The sequence below is a fragment of the Rousettus aegyptiacus genome, unplaced genomic scaffold, assembly GCF_014176215.1.
Source record: "Rousettus aegyptiacus isolate mRouAeg1 unplaced genomic scaffold, mRouAeg1.p scaffold_m13_p_14, whole genome shotgun sequence".
NCBI classification, from domain to species: Eukaryota; Metazoa; Chordata; class Mammalia; order Chiroptera; family Pteropodidae; genus Rousettus; species Rousettus aegyptiacus.
Genome location: NW_023416289.1, coordinates 43,621,468 through 43,637,759, shown reverse-complemented (window position 1 = coordinate 43,637,759; position 16,292 = coordinate 43,621,468). Strand labels below are relative to the sequence as shown.

General features: G+C 51.3%; 1 protein-coding gene across 1 annotated transcript; it reads right to left on the bottom strand.

Moving 5' to 3' along the window:
- Nucleotides 1-397: 397 nt before the first annotated feature.
- MEIOSIN (meiosis initiator) lies at nucleotides 398-15,676 on the bottom strand. The gene is made up of 14 exons (XM_016155296.2): nucleotides 15,606-15,676; nucleotides 14,484-14,642; nucleotides 10,527-10,617; nucleotides 8,433-8,544; nucleotides 7,034-7,168; nucleotides 5,941-6,186; nucleotides 4,796-4,904; nucleotides 3,909-4,009; nucleotides 3,262-3,417; nucleotides 2,795-2,865; nucleotides 2,186-2,362; nucleotides 1,873-2,117; nucleotides 1,236-1,325; nucleotides 398-566 (listed from the first exon to the last, which is right to left on the bottom strand). The coding sequence occupies exons 1-14, from the start codon at nucleotides 15,674-15,676 to the stop codon at nucleotides 398-400; spliced, it is 1,932 nt and encodes a 643-aa protein (XP_016010782.2).
- Nucleotides 15,677-16,292: the final 616 nt, after the last annotated feature.

The window sequence follows — 16,292 nt, the reverse complement described above, 5'->3', positions numbered from 1 at the left end:
GCAATAATAAATTATAAATAGAACGGGGGAGGGAGGAGTAGGCTAAGGTGAGGATGAACCAGGGTGGGTGGAGGCGGGGCACAGGGAACCCCTTCCTGACCACCTTGCATTGCATCCAGGGGTTCCCCCCGCCCCGGCCCCTGGCTGCACCCGGGCTAGGAAGGAGCTGTGAGAAGGGCTGTGGGAGGGCAGAGTTCAGCTGCCCACCTACGAGGCACCCGTGAAGTGTCCGGCTCGACACATCTGCCCCCTCCCAGCCCCGTGGACACTAGCTGGGGGCACCTGCGCCAGCAGAGTTGAGGCCCGTGAGGGGTCGGCCTCTTTCTCATGGCTCCTGGCTTCAGACCAGAGGTGCAGGAGCTGCAAAGCAGTCAGGGGGGAGAGAGAGGAATTCCACTCATTTACGGCGAGGGGGCAGCTGAGAGGCCAGCTCTGGGCAATGGCGGGACTTCTCAGCCAGTAGCTGGTAGAAGGGCTTGGGGGTCCCCCAGTCCTCGTCCTCGCTGCTGGAGCTCTCCTGCTTCACGATGCGGTTGTGCCGACGGCTGAACCTTCGAGCCTTGATGCTGCAGGAGAGGTGATGGGATGGCAAGTGCCTTGCTTACCTCCCAGGCTCTCTGTACCACCCCTCGTGCTCTGGCCCCAGCAGTGGCAGGGCCTGGGCTGAGGGGGGACCAGGGCTCCACTTGGTCCCACCAGGTGAACCTCTGGGCCTCTGAGTCCCAGTCTGCACATGGGACTCCACTGAGGGCTCTCTGCTGATGCTCCACACTCTCTGCTGATGCTCCACACTCTTGTTAAAAGTCTGTGCACACAAACTTGTGTTTTGGGAGCCAACTGAGAAACAGGTGGGTGGTGGCTCTGCCGCTGGTGGAGGGGGTGGGGTTCAGAAAAGGAGGGGAGATGGAAGACGCAGAGGAGAGGGCCAAGCGGAAGGGAGGTGGGACCGTTTCCTGCTCTGAGAACCTTCCCGTGGCAGAGAGGGCAAAAGAAACTCAGGGCAGTGGGATCCAGATCTTGAATTAAGCTATTTGCCCTTCCAAACTCCAAGGTAGAGCGCCTCTCCACCCCTGCCACCCCGAAATACTGCGTAAAAATTTGCAACACCCAAATCTCCTATCCCAGCAAACGCCCAGCCCGTTTCCAACCTCATGGAGCTCAGGGCTCTGCAGAGCCGAGCAGGGCTGAGAGGCGGGCGGCCTGGGCTCCACCATGCGCTCGGCCTGGCTCCTCACCAGTATGGTTTCCGCTCCTGCTGGGTCATCGTTCGCCAGAGCTGGGCCAGCTCCTTGGTGGCAGCTGTGGATGCGGTCCCCGGGCAGGCTCTGGGACAGGAGGGAGGAGGTAAGGAGCAGCCTGGGGACGGCCTGGCTCAGTCTGACCATGGGAGGCTCCCTCATCCTATCAGTGCCTCAGCTTTCCCTCTGAGAACTCGGACGTTAACCAGCCATGTCAGGCACCCTGAAAAGCTGCCATTATACACCCTAGAGCTCAGGCGTCAAAGAGGGGCAGGACTAAATGGTTGTTGAGAAGGGAACACCTGCATCCCAGCACCTGTACGGGTCCTGTGTCCACTCTCCCAGTACCAGCCCTTGGGTCTTCCTGTAAGGGCGACTCCATCTGAAGGCAATCCACCCCCTCCCCTTTTTTCAGGCTATAAAGCCAATTAATTTCCTTTTTTTCTTAAGTCTGAGGTGGGTTTCACTGCTTATAATTGACAGGCCCTAATCAATGCAATGGGGCCAGGGGAGACACTGGGGGTGCGTATGGCTGATGAAGGGTCATGGGTGGTTCCTAGAAGGAGCCAACGTGTGCAACAGCATGGGACAACATGCTCTGGGGGGTGAGCGGCCAAAGAAGACCCCCACTCACCGGATGTATTGCTTCCGGTTCATCCTGCAGAACATAATGAAGCCATTGACACACTTCTTCTTCATCTGCGTGGGGCAGGGGGCTGTCCTCGTCTTCTTAGGCTTCACAGGGCCCCTGCCTGCCCAGCCCTTCCTCGTCTTCCTCCCAGGCATGGGCAGGGTTGAGGCCCGCCGGGTGGGGGTCCACGTGTAGTCTCCGTCCTCCTCACTGGAGGACTTGGGGCCCTCGGGGTTGGCCTGAGCATGCTGGGTGGGGGACAGAGAGATGAGGGCGGGCAGGAGAGGTGGCACCAACCTCGGCGGTCCCTCCTCACCTGCTGCTGCTTCCACGCCGACTCTGTGTCTGTGTCAGTGTCCGAGTCCTCGGAGCTGGGGGAGGATGGCCCCTTGCTGCTGTCACTCAGTACGAGGTAGCAGTGGTCCTGAGAGACCAAGGACTGGCATAGTCTGTGGGAGTGGGGAGGCTCTTTGGGGACCTCTGAGGGCGTGTCCTGGGGGGTGAAGGAGAAAGGCGCAGCGGATGTGAAGGGAGACAGTGATGTCTGTCCCTTCACGCCCCCACTCACTGCTCTCCTAGGAAATGAGCATGAGAAACAGCTCTGATTTAAGACAACCTCTTCCAAACGTCCCCTGCACGTTCAAGCAAATGTTCCCAAGCTCCCACAGAAGTCAGAGAGGCGCTGCACTGGGCTCTGGTCTTCTGCCTTCTATTCAGGGGCAACATCTCTTGATCCCATCGCTTTACCACCTCATGTGGTAGCTGCGATGCTCTGGGCACTTGGAGGCCAGCAATAGGCATTCAAAGGGTGGGCTGAAGGGTCTCTGGAAAGGTCGAGGGGATGGACGAGGGAATCAAGCCAGGTGAGTGATGCATGTGCAGAGGACGGCCATGTCCATGGACAGATGGACGGAGAGAGGCCTACCTTCTGTGGTACCTCAAGCATGCAGGCAAAAGGTGAAGACACAGGATCAGAGAACACTTCTTCAAAGAGATCTGTCAGGGAAGGAGGCCAGAGGAGTGGCTGGGACCACAATGCCTCTCTCATGGCACCAGGCCTTTGTCCCACCCACCCGCTAGCCAGAGCGCCACTCTCTGGTTTTCTGGATTCCCTGCCCCATGTCCAAACCCAGCTGCCAGGCCATCTCCCGTGGGGCACCTCCAGCCTGGGAAGAGCAAGTAAGTGTCTGCTCCGGGCTCCTGGAGCTTCCTCTGCTCCCCACACTGGCCTGGGGCTGCTCCCCCACAGGGCCGTGGGCTCCTCGAGGCAGGGCCTGGACGGGGGTCATCCTTGGGTGCCTGGCACCGCCCGGCACAGGGCTGTGCACTTGGCAGGCATCACCATGTGCTTTCTGAATGAACCAAGCGTCAGGTCCAGCCCTGGATGCTCACCTTGGGTCAGGTACTCAGCGCCATCCTCCAAGATCTGTTCTGGCAGCAGTTTCCCGGGGGAGCTGAAGAAGGAAGGGCTAAGGCCTAGGATCTCTGTCGGGTGGCCAGTCACACTCCAGGTGTCATTCAGGGGAGGCCCCAAGGCTAGCGGGCTCCCTGAAAAGAAAACATCAGGCTTGGGGGTGTGGTCACAAATTGTCCTGTCTCCTAGCACAGCAGCTGGCTCTGAGTAGTTGGTGCCAGAAAATGGAAAGGAGTGACTCTGTCGATTGCTCATTTTAACTGCCTGGTCAAAAAAATTAAGAAGCACAGTGTCTGACATTATGTCAAGGATGGCAAAAAAGAAAAAAGAAACATCAGTGTCATCATGTGCCAGATCTGATAGACAGGTTGTAGCTACTTGTGGCTCTGTGTTAAGAAAGATTCCGAGACCGTGTCTGGGTTCCCTGCAAAGAGTGATGCTTTGCCAGCAATGTCTGCCAGGCCCACGGATTACTCAGCAACAGAGGGCACACTGTGTTTGACGTCTCTGTGCGTAGCAGATGTCCCTCCCCTTCCCGCTTGTCCCCCTTCCATTGAACTCCTCACAAGGAAGGTGCCAAGAAGGCCCCAGACCAGCCCACACAGAGAGAGGGTGCTTCAGTCACCATGGTGGCTGCCCTCTGGGGTCCAGGCAGGAAGCCAGGGGTCAGCATCTGGGGACTCCTTGTCCACTTCCTCACTGGAATCGTAGAACACCAGCTTCTGCCTGTAAAAGGTGGAATTCAAGAGGCAGACCCGGAGCCCTAGGCTGGGAATCGCTGTGACCTTGGGTCAGCTGCCTCCCCGTTAGTGACTCAGTGTCACCTACTGTGAAATAAGACGGGATCCCTCATGCTGGCTGTTGGGGAGCGTTGGGGGGCAGAAAGCTTTGGTGAGTTGAGGTGCTGCCCTCGAGGAGCCTTGAGCCTTGTGAGGAGAGGTAGCTGAAGGGGGAGCTAGGGGAGGGGGGATGGAGAGGGTGAGTAGGGCAGGAGGGGGTGCAGCCTGAATGACCCAGCATTCCCCATGTATACCTGGGGAACAGGCTTTCTGGGAAAAGGGACCAGAGGGTGAAGAGCCCAGAGGGGCCGAGTGAGTGGCAAATATTTGGAGGTGTTAAGGGTAAGAGTCACGGGGGAGGGGCAGGAGGGGGTGCTGGCAAGAGGGGCTTGGGCTGGAAAAGTTCTCAAATGCCACTGAAAATGTCTGGGCTTCTACCTGTGGGCACTGAGGGAGGGCTGTAAGCCTCGGACTGACAGGGTCAAGGTCTCTGTGTCAGAAAGGCCGCTCAGTTGACTAGTGAGGAGGGTGCGATGGGAGGTAGGGAGACAGCGAGGGAGGCAGACAGGAAGCAAGGCTCTCCTCCGGGCCTATGATTCGATGCTTGATGCTCGATGCTGATGCTCCCGGCACCAGCAGAGGATGTAAATCCCTCTCATTTCTCGCTGCCCCTCAGCCATTCCAGACCAAATGCCTCAACCTCCCCTACTCAAAGCCCTTGGGGTTCCCTTACCTGGGATAGGACTGTGTCCGGCTGAGGAAATGGATCCTCTCAGCCCTTTGCTGGGCTTTGAAGGTGGTGTAATGCCCATCGCCCTGGGCTCTCTTTCCGAAATAGCAGCCTAAGGATGTAAATCGGGGTGATCACGCCTGGGCCTGGGACAAATTCCAGACTCGCAGATGGAAGGGTGAGGAGGTGCCAGGGTCAGCCACAGCCTCTCCTTCCCCCACCCTAGCCAAAACCTCAAGCTTCATGGCCTCTGCAGGAGGTACAGGGGTAACCAGAATCACTGCTAGATTTCTAGAATCTCACATCCTTACCAGAAGCTGTAAGGCAGATACAATCCTTAAGTGCAGTAACGACAGTAAGAACGATAATAGCGAACAAGTACAAAGTGCTTTCCCACGGCCAGAGGGTCTCAAGCGTTTTACACGCTGTTCTGTTCGGTAACCCTCTGCGGAGAAGTACTGTTGCTGCACCTACTTTACAGTTAAGTAAATGAAAGCATCGGGCTACCAGGTAACTTGTCCCAAGTCACGCTGCTAGCAGATCTGGGGAGCCCTCCCTCCCCAGGTGAGTCAGGCTTCTCCTCTAGGCTCCGCAGCCTCCTGGGCAACCCCAGGAAGTCTGGGTCGCTCTGGGCCTTCAGTGAGACTGTGGCTCTCTGACTAGACTACTTCACCAGCGCCCAGCACACGGCCTGGGGCAGAGGCGATGCTCAGGATGTACGGGCTGAGGGGACAAATAGAGGATGAGATGATGCGAGGCCTTGCCTGCCAACTGCTCCCTTTGTCGCCCAGCTCTGCTGGGTGTGCCATCACACATTTTCAAGCTGGCACAGGGACAGGGAGCCACCAGAGCAACTGTCTGGCTGCTTGGAGTGAAGCCTCAGACAGGAGGCCCTGCTCTTATCCCGTCTGTGATCTGCAGCCATCGCACAAGGGTGGCACTGACCCTCTCCTGCCCTCACACTCACAGCAGAGCCTAAAGGGAAAAGAAAACTGGGAGGGAGGTCACAAGCTGTGTGAAGCCAGGGACAGTATCTCTCTTGTTCACCGCTGAACCCCCCGCTAGTAGGACTGTGCCCAGGATGCTGCGGGTGCCTCGTAAGTGGTATATAAATGACTGGTAAATTAATGGTGAGGAAAGAGACCAACTTGAAATGTCACAGTAGATGCTGTCCTCAGCCACATCCGGCAATGCCAGACAGGATCTTCCTCTCTTTACGTCACCTTGAGGTGGGGACGATGCAGCCTTGGGGTGAATACAGGAGTCGAAGCGTCTCGGAGGAATGGTGGTCACCCCCATATGTCCTCTTTTCTGGTCTGGGCACAGGGTCACCTGTTTCCTGAGTTTGTCCAGGGCCAGACAGCGGCGGGGGTTCTGGGCCCGCGTCTGGCGTTCTGGGAGAGCGGAGAGATGGCATCAGATGTGGCTGGGAACCTGACTGTCACCAGAAGATGGCTCAGGTGGGGGTCTTCTTTGCTCTGGGCCCAATCACCTGTTTCAAAGCTTTGCCTGGCCTGGTTACTTATCGGTGCTTCCTGGGGAAGCCCAGATCCTGAATTAGAGATCACCTAGTCCGATGCTCCCTTTCCCTACCCACAGGTTAAAATCACCTGGCGAGCTCTGAAAAAACACTGAAGTCCAACTTCCACTCCAGACACTGAAACCCAACTTTCCGGGTGTGAGGCACAGGCATAGGCATTTTTTTAAGTACCTTGGTGATTCAGATGTGCAGCCAGGGCTGGAAGACATTAATGAGGTTCAACTCCCATTTTAAAGACATGGAAACTGAGGCCCACAAAAGGGAAGGGATGTGTATGTAGTGAGTGGGAGCAAGGCCGAAGCTGGATCCAAAATGCTGGCTTCCCAGACTTGGGTCTTTCTTCCACCCCATGCCCCCCGACGCCTTGACCTGGGGATGAATGACCGGCCATGAAGACAATAAATGCTGTCAGCAGCTTCCCTTTGCTGGGCACTGACCACGTGCCTCTCCATTTAAACATTGCTTGAACAGTACGTTTTCAGGCTCTTAATCCTTGGGACCACCCTGCAAGCCCTGTGTCGGGCACTACAATCCCCAGACAAGGAGGACAAGGCCTCAGAGCTAGTAAGAGGAGTGGAACCCAGGCATGCCTGACTCTGAAGCTTTGTTAGGGGTTCAGGATTGGTGACTGAGACTTGGAGAAGGCGCCCCGCTCCCATCTGACCCCCACTTTCTGTTCTGCCTCCACCGACAGCTTCTACCTGACCCCCGCTGCAGCTTCTTCTTCCGAGGTTTCCGGCAGGCTCCCTGGAGACAGGACTTATAGGAGTGTGGGGAGCCAGAGGGAGTGGAGTGTCTCTGCCTCGTTGGGCCCACAGTGGGGTTCCGGCCCAGCCCTGCACAGGATGGAGAAGGAGACAGGTCAGATGCCCTCACCCTCATGCCATCCCAAATGCTGCCTTCCAGACGGTGCTTCCCGGTCCTGGGAGGGGTGGGGGTCAGGCTGCTGAGGACCCCAGTTTACAAATATGGAAACTGAGTTCCCATGAGGAGATCGGACTCGTCCGAGGCTGCACAGTCAGGTGGCAAAAGTACAGGGAGAAAATGGGTTTCTCAGGGCCATTCTAGGCCTTGGCTGAGGGGGAACACAGTCTCCATTCTTCTCAAATGTGTCCCCATCTTCCCAACCCCAAATTAATTCCTATTCCTACCTGCATCAAGACAGTGATGGCTCCATCAGCCCCTGAGCCCCCAGGGTCACCCGGAGCCTCTCCCTCAGGCCTCACAGTTCTTCCCATCTCCCAAATGAACCCAGTTCTGTCCACACTCAGCCAGTGTCGGATGGCGCCTCATCTTCTCCTGACTGGATCACTCCTAACAGTATCTTCCCCAATCTCCCTGACTCCAGCTTCTCACCTAATAACCAGTCCTTCACATTAGATGTCAGAGACTCTGCAAAAAAATTATTCTGATCACAGCTTGCCCCCGGCTTACAGTCCTGCGGTAATTCTCCTCTCCTTTATCACTCTCCTCAGCCCTTCAGGACCTTGTCCTTGCCTCGTCTCTTACCTTTCTTGCCTGTGTATTTTTCACGCCAGGAATGACAGCACCCAGAGTGCATGGTGCTGGATGACTGGCCTGTTCCAGGCACTCCCTAGATGTGTGAACTCGTTTAATTTTCATGACAAACACAGAAGGGAAATACTAGCATCAGTCCTGTTTTGCAGATGAGGAAACCGAAGCACAAAAGTTGAGGTAACGACATGGATCTGCATCCAGATCTGGCTTGAGAGACTGCGCATGTCACTTCAATGTCACGCGGTCCCTCCAATCACACCCACCGCTTGCCTGGCCCCAGACATTCCACATGTGTCTCCTCACGCCTGCATGCTCTCCCCAGGTTGTCCCTTCTGCCTGGCAGGGCTTCCCACTCCACTGTCCTCAAAGACCCAGCTCCAAAGTCCCTCCCCGCAACAATCTTCCCAGACAGCCTCCTCTGACTCTGTCTCCTCCCTGAGGCTGTGAGATGGGGTGGGGGTGGGGATAGGGGGCAGGGGTGGGGGTGGTCCTGGACTCGGCTAAGCCACTCAGGGTCCCTGGCAGCCAGGACAACACTTGGCATGAATGAAACCCCGAGAAATGCTGGCCGAACTGACTTACCCCCAAGTCCACCTTTCCCATCGGCAGCGTGAAGCTTGAGCAAGGCCTTGGCCACAGCGATGCTTCTCTGCAGGTAGTGGATGTAGTGCAGCACGTGCAGCAGAATCTCCTTCTGTCCCCCAAGAGAGAGAAGGGGTCATGCACAAGGGTGGGGGCCCAAGATGACAGGTTTCTGCTGGAGATTAGGGACAGAAGGGCCCTGGGACCCCATCGCCCACCCCTGCAGTTCCTCTGGCACAGAGCCTGACCTGTTAGTTGCCTAATGAATGCTTCGTTGATGATGGAATAACAGCTTCACCAGGTTTTCAAGGGATTCAATGAGAACCTTTCCTAAGTTGTGATAACTAGATCAGGGCTTTTCCAGAGCAGATACAGTCTTTTTAGTTCAGTATCTCCCACACCAAGCCTTGGCACCTGGTCAGCAATCACTGTGCTGAAGTCTTTGTAATGTAACATAAAATGTTACTAGTAGAATGGTCTTTTACAGAAGGCAGTTGGGCATCATCTCCGATTTCAGGACAGAAGGCTCAGTAATTGAAACTTCGGGAAGGTTAGCTTGTGGGCTGCACCACAGGTTGAAATACCAGAGATCCGAGGGTGACATGGGCAGGGCCTGCAACTGCCCCAACAGAGAGCATTCATTCATTCATTCGTTCCACAAATATCTACTGAGCATTCACCGACAAAGTGGTTGAGGGTGTGGGCCTTTGGAGAGAGACACATCTGACTCTCACTCTGCCACTAGCTGGCTGTGTCCCTCTGGGTAATATGACCCCTCTGAGTTTCAGTTTCCTCAAACTGAAAAATGAGCATTTCCATATGCTTCTCAAAAGGGATGTGGGGAGGGTTAAATGAGGACACTCAGCACTCAGGGTCTGACACCTAGTCACCCTCAATAAATAGGGAAAGATTGTTATTGTTATTGGCCCTATGCTAGGCCCTGCGGGCACCAGGGATAGAGATTCATCCTTTACAGGTGGTTGTCATCTCAGAATTCTTCATCTAAAGGAGGCCAGAGATAAGGTAACAATCACAGTAATATGCGGAGGGCTTTGCTGCTCAGAGGGAGAAGAAGCCACAGCATTATATGGGGCAGGGGCACTTAATCAGCCAGAACAGTGAGGAAGGGTGCCACAGATTTAAGCCGGACCCCATCACAAGCACGGGAGGCCACACATAATGGTTATGTTAGTTCACTGAGCAGTCGACTGAGCAGGTCTCACAGCCCTGGAAGAGCTGTGATGATGCACTTCGGGCTGGGGACTGACAGGGACGCAGGTTGTATGTGGAGCAGAGGGGCCCAGACTGAACTTAAGGCAGAATGAAGATGGAGAAGAAGAGGGATCATTAAGACAGGGGAGAATCAATGGTAAAGAGAGTAGCCTAGAGAGAATTCCATGAGATGTGGTCATCTGGTCAGTGATGAAATGATGCCTGTCCCCTGACTAGACTGTTATTTCTCCAGGGCAGGGACTGTGTCTCAGACATCTCTGCCCGCTCTGCCAAAAGTTTATGACAACATCTAGCATACCAAATACTCAAATGTCTGAGGACAGAGGACAAAATTTCTCAAATACTTTTGAGAACCTGTAGTGGTCTGTATAATGTTTCTCCCCAAAGATGTCCATGTCCTAATTTCCTCTCAGAGAGAGAACCGACATTTATGTGGGGCCTTTCACAGCTATTATGTCATTTTAGCCTCATGATATCTCTGGCTAGGAGGAGATCTCTTTCCTCGTTTTACAGCTGAGAAACCTAAGACTTGAGAAGCTGATAAGGGGAGCATCCTGCCCCGAGTTCTGCAGCTGTGGAGCTGGAAGGCTCAAACCCATGGCTATCTGACTACAAAAGCAATGACCTTCGCCCGGCTCCTTGCCTATTTCCCCCTCCCAGTTGCCTGGGTCTCCTTTTCAAGAAAGAAGCCCGCAGCCTTCTACTCATGAGCTCACAGGAATTCTTATTCGGAGCAGGATCCACCATACCCATCGCAGTGCTGTCACTGAAGGGGTCTGTCCAGGCTTCCCAGGTTAACCCGCTTCCTGCCGTTTTAAGACCTGCCTCCCAAATCCACCTCCTCTCCTTCAGTCCCCTTACCTTGGTGAGCTTCCTGCTACTGGTCTTCAGGCCCACAGGTAGCAGCAATGCCAGCTCATGGAGTTTGCTGGTGTGGTTTTTCCTCTGCTTCCTGTTTTGGGACAAGAGCTGGTTTTGGTTAGGACATCCAAAATGGAATCTGGCATCTGACTCCCAAATCTCCTGTCTTGGTATTCCTCCACGTCGGGCACCTAAGGCAGAGTCCCCAGCATCATCGGACATTATCCCTTATCTCCTTATCCAATTGGTCACCAAATCTTGCCCATTCTTCCCCTGCATCCCCATGGCTCCTGCCCTAGTCTACATACTGACATCCACATAGGCTTCCCGGCCTCCCTTCAAGCCTCCTCCAATCCATACTCTCTAGTAGAGTCAGAGTCATCTTTCTGAAACACAAATCTGACTGCGCTTTTCTCAACTGTGTGATGGTAATCGGGATATTCATTCTGGCTCAGAGGATTATCAATAGTACTTAAAAAAAATTAGTGTCTGTGAAATCACCTAGTACAGAACCTGAGACATTAATTGCCTGATAAGTGCTTCAAACTTCTCAATGCCATCCCATTATTAAGGATTGAGTTTAAACCCTCATCATGGCCGATAGTGCCCCTCACGGCTCGGCCCAGCTAACCATCTGGTCTCATCTCTTACTTCCTTTGGTTCTCTCACATAGCCTGACCCTACCTCCACGGGACAGGTGAGGTACCTCTGCTAAGGTCCACCTGGGCTCACGCATTTCTCTCATCCCTGCACTGGCCTGAGAGCTGGGTGGGTGGCACCATTGTATCTCTCACCTAGAACAAGGTCTGGCACATTGCGGGAACTTACTGCATACTTGCTAAATGAATGAATAAATAAGGGCTTGAAAACAGTTGACTCCTGGGCAGATGATGAACTTCTGGGATCTAATCCCTGAATTCATAATTCATAATATACACATGCACGCACACCTCCACCCTCTCTCATGACAGATGGAGACACAAAGATGTTGAAGCCTCTTTCCCAAATTACATGCCACTGCCACTGCTCCTGCCACTCCTTCAAGAATGCCCAAACACCTCCGTCTCCACTAGTCCTTATCTTGTGTTCCTTCAGGGCCCGGGGCAATTGCCACCTACCCCAGCAAGCCTCCCCGACTTCCCTTGCCTTCCTGCCAGGCCTTGTGCCAGATACCATGGAAACAGAGAGAAATCACATCCTCAAGGAGATGGGGGAGCAGTGTGGACGACACACATCTGCCTATCTAAACTCTGACATCTTGAAAGAATCTTTCTCACTCATTCATTCGGCAATTATTTATTGAGCACCCACTGTATACCAGGAACTGTGACAGGGGACAGGGATAAAAGTATAAAAAACAAATACGGCCCCTTCTAGAGCCCACAGTATTCTTGGGGATAAAGTTGTTAATCAAATTGTCACACAAACAAACATAGAATTGCAACGAGGACTAGAACCAGCTACATAATTTGCTGGAGAGGGGTACTACAAATGAAAATGTGGGGCCCCTTGTTCAAAACTTGAGAATTTCAAGATGGTGAGAGCAGGGGATTAAACCAAGCATCAAAGTCTTCTAAATACAGGCCGCCATGACTGCATGGGTCTCATGCCCATGAAGTTGACCCTGATGGAGACAAAGGAGAGGTATTGTTTGATGTCATGGAAGCTTCTAAGAGGTGAATTTGGCCTAACCGATGATGTGTTCTCTGAGGAAATAAACCTAGCCAGAACCTGTTCTGAAGGATTAATGGAAATGCACAGGTGAAGAAGGAAAGAGCACATTTCCGATAGAGGGAACATGTGCAAAGGTCCTGTGGCATGAGGGAGCATGGAGAATTCAAAAGAAAGAAAGCTGGAGTGTCTATAGCACAGAAAGCAAGGAGTCCTATAGGGTGAGACGAGACTGGAGAAGGAGATATGAGCCGAATGAGCCCTGTAGGTTCACAGTACAGAAGAGTTTTGCCTTTTTCCTGAGACCACCAGGAAGCCATTAAAGGGCTTCACACAGGAGATGACATCATTAGTTCATTCCCTCAAAACCACTGTGAACACAGAAGACCGCGTGAAGGAACAGAAGAGGAAAAATCACCAATTTGTCTCTACCTCCTGGTAGAAAACATACTTTGAGGGGCAAGGGTTCTGAGGTTCTCTCCTTGGAGAAAAATCAGGTAGGCTGGCCTCTAAAGTCTTGTCTAGCCCTGATATTTACTTTTTTACATACTACTTTCTTTCTGTTCTAGAGAAGCCCCAGTGACAAACAACATAGAAAGCAAGGAAGAAAAAGTGTCCAGCTCTGTTTAAGGTCAAGGCGTTATTTGACTACGTCTGAGAAGAAGGGTTTCTTATCAACTGTAGTCCGTGAGTGTTTACTCAGGGTTTTGCAAAGCACCAGCAGAGCCTTCTGTGCAAACGGAGAAGTTCCAGAAAAAAATTTTGGATAGAACAAAAGGGTGACTAAGAATCACAAAATCTTGGCATTTCCTAGGCAGCAGTCCTGAACGGGCGCAACCTGGGGTCTGCTTACTGGGGCCTCTGGGAGCCAGGAACACCCTCCTAAAGCTGCCCCTTTCCTTCCTGGGCTGTTCTGGTTTTAGTTAAGTTCTCTCCTCACAGTCTTTACACTTTTCACCCTCTAATCCCAGCTCTGCCCTCTGGGTCTGCGGGGAGCAAGTCAGCTCCAACCACACAGGGTCCCTTATCTGTTTCTCTAAACTGCCAAGTTTATTTCTGCCTTAGGGTCTTCAGTATTCCCTCTACCTGGAAGGTTCTTTTGCCTTGATTTTTTCAAGGCTGGCTTCTTTGCCACTCACTACGTAGTGTAGTTTAAACTAAGCTCTTCAGAGGTCTTTCTTGACCACTTAATCTAAATAAGCATGTTCTTTGTCACATCTCCATATCATTTATCAGCATCGGAAATCTTTTTCTTCCTTCCTTCCTTCCTTGCTTTATTATAAACTCCACGAGGGGAGGGATTTTTATCTTTTTCATTTGTTGTTTTATGACAAGCTGACTTGTTTGTTAGGCATAGTAAGCACAGTGCTTAGGGCCCATGATACGTTTAGTGGCTTATGAAAATACTTAGAAAAAATGGATATAACCAATTTAGATAATACTCATCTTTATTTCAATGCTGTCGTCATTGACTACAATTTTTAATTTTTTTTTTTTTTTTTTTTTTTTTTTTTAATGGAAGAAGGGGCCCAAGAAGGCAAAATTGCCTAGGGCCCATGAAAATCATAATGTGGCCCTGGCTGTATCCCAAGCTCCTAGAATAATGCCTGGTATTTAGTAGGTGCTCAACAAAAAATTGTTGAATTAATGAATGCTCATTCCGTCTTGTGATGGCCTTTCAGACTTTGAAATGACAAATGACTCTAATTCCTGGGTTTCTTATTCCCTGAGCCAGTCAGCCTAAACGCTCCCTAGTACCTTTATTTTATGGGAGTTGGAAGAAGCCTTCACCAAGAACCAGTCCAAATTTCTCATATTTAGTATGGGAAAACCAAGGCCTGGACTCCAATTTGCTTTGACATGAACAGGGACTGAACGGTTAGAGCTTCCCCAAAGTGGGACAGATTGGGGAGCAGTCTCAAGGGCACCAGAATAGTTGGTTATAAGCTCCAGCTTTTGAAGCAAACAGACCACTTGCTGTGTGACTTTAGGCAAGTACTTTCATCCCTCTGAGCCTGTTTTTAACTCACTTATAAAATGCATGTGGCTAGCAAGTTTGATCTAGTCAGGAAGATGTTTAACATAGTACCTGGCACATAGGGAGTGCTCACAAAATGTTAGTTCAAGACAGAAGGTAGACAGTCATTTGTCAGAATGATTTAAGGATAAGGGATACTGGAGAATGAGGTGGAGCTATTGTATGACTATGCTTGATAAAACTGGTATTTTGGGTTGGCCAACAGCCAATCTCCACCTCTCTGGTAATAGTTTCCTTTGGGGAACTACCCCTCTTGTACTCTCAGTCCATATGGTTCAGAGAGGCTAATGCCAACCTCTCCTTCCACTAGGGAGGTCCACTCAAGAAGAGTCACAGTGATTGGTTCAGCATTGGGGTTGTAACCCAGGTTTGGCCAATTACAAGTCAATGGATTCTGGAATGAGACTCTGTGCTGGGGTTGTCAAGTTAGCAAGGTGTGGACTTGGAGCTGCTGGGAGCCACCTTGGTCTCACTGGGGGGAGAGCCTGCTTGAGAAGGAAGCCAATACAGACAATAGCAGAGCTGAGAGAGGCACATCCCTGGCAACATCATTTGACCCCCCATCTGGAACCAGCCAAGACTGATGCCCCTGAATTTTTTTGTTTTAAGGATCCAATAAATCTCCTTTTATGCTTGAGCTGTTTTCAGGTTGGTTTCTATTCATTTCAACTAAGAGTCTTTACTAATATAAGAATCCTACATCTAGAAAGGAGGAAAAGAGATGCATTGCTGGTGACCCCTGGGATTCCAGAAGGAATGGGCAGCAGGACAGGCATTCTTCATTTTCTTCATGGTGCTCCTTCTGAGCACAGCACCTAAGTGGAGAATCTTAACAAAGTAGACACTTATTTTCGGAGTTAATAAATGAATGAAGAGATAAATTGACAGAAAGTCATGGGGCAGGGTGGGGGACAGTAGGGGATAAGATGAATTCTGGCTATTTTGTTGTTGTTGTTGTTGTTATCCAGACTTTGGAGGGAGAGAGAGAAACCTGATCCAGCTCTCTATCTGCTGTGAAAATCCCCTCTTGTAGGATGCTTGGCATTTGGTAGGTGTTTGTTTGATGGATAAATGAATGTGAATAAAAGAAAGGAAGGAAGGGTATTTAAGACATTAGGAATGCCAAAGCCTGCAAGGGCTTAGAGGTGATCTTTGTGAAACACCTCGAAATTCTCTCCTCTTGAAAATGGTGGCTATAGTCATATCTACTTCCTTGTGGAGTTATTAGGATTAAAAGATATCATATAAACAAAAGGCTTAGCAAAGAATCTGACAAAACAGAAAATGCTCAGTAAACATTATTGTTGTTATTATTTGACCTGAGTGGCTGGAGCTGTAAGAGAAATAGGGGTCGGGGGCAGAGCCCTTACCTGTCACTAGAACCCAGGGAACTGGTTCTGGGCCATTCAGGGTAACACAAATATCTGCTGGAACCCCACATCTGCAAAGTGGGGAAAAGAAAGACTTATTAGTGACCTCCGAGATTCTAGGAGAAATGAGCGGCATGATAGGCAGGCTTCATTTGCCCCTTGGTGCTCCTTTGAGCACTAGAGATCCTAAAATGGAGTCCTCAAGCTTCATGAATATGGGCCTAGAGACCAAATTAAAACCTCAAAACCACATTTAAGTCCATGAATCCCAAATTATAAATTTGGGCCTCTAAGCCATAATCCAGACCTAACACTAGAGATTCCCAAACACTGACTTTAGAATTTCAGTCTTAATAGATGAGATGACAGATCTTGAAATGGGGAACACCAGGCCTGAAAACTGTGGCTTGACCTCTCTAGACTGATATTGAGACACTAAAACAATGACTTTAAACTCCCAAAATGAGGACCTAGAACCCATAAAGGAACTCTTCCAAACCTAAGAACCCTAAATTCTAATACTGAGATACCCTAGACTCTTCAACTGTCAACTTATGAGCCCCAATTATAACCCCAATCCTAATATTGAGCTCACAGACCACAAACCTTAGCACTGAGAACCCAAATCCTAAGGTAAGAAATCTAGGCCCCTCTAAAGCAAACCTCAGCTCCCCAGTTGATTTCATA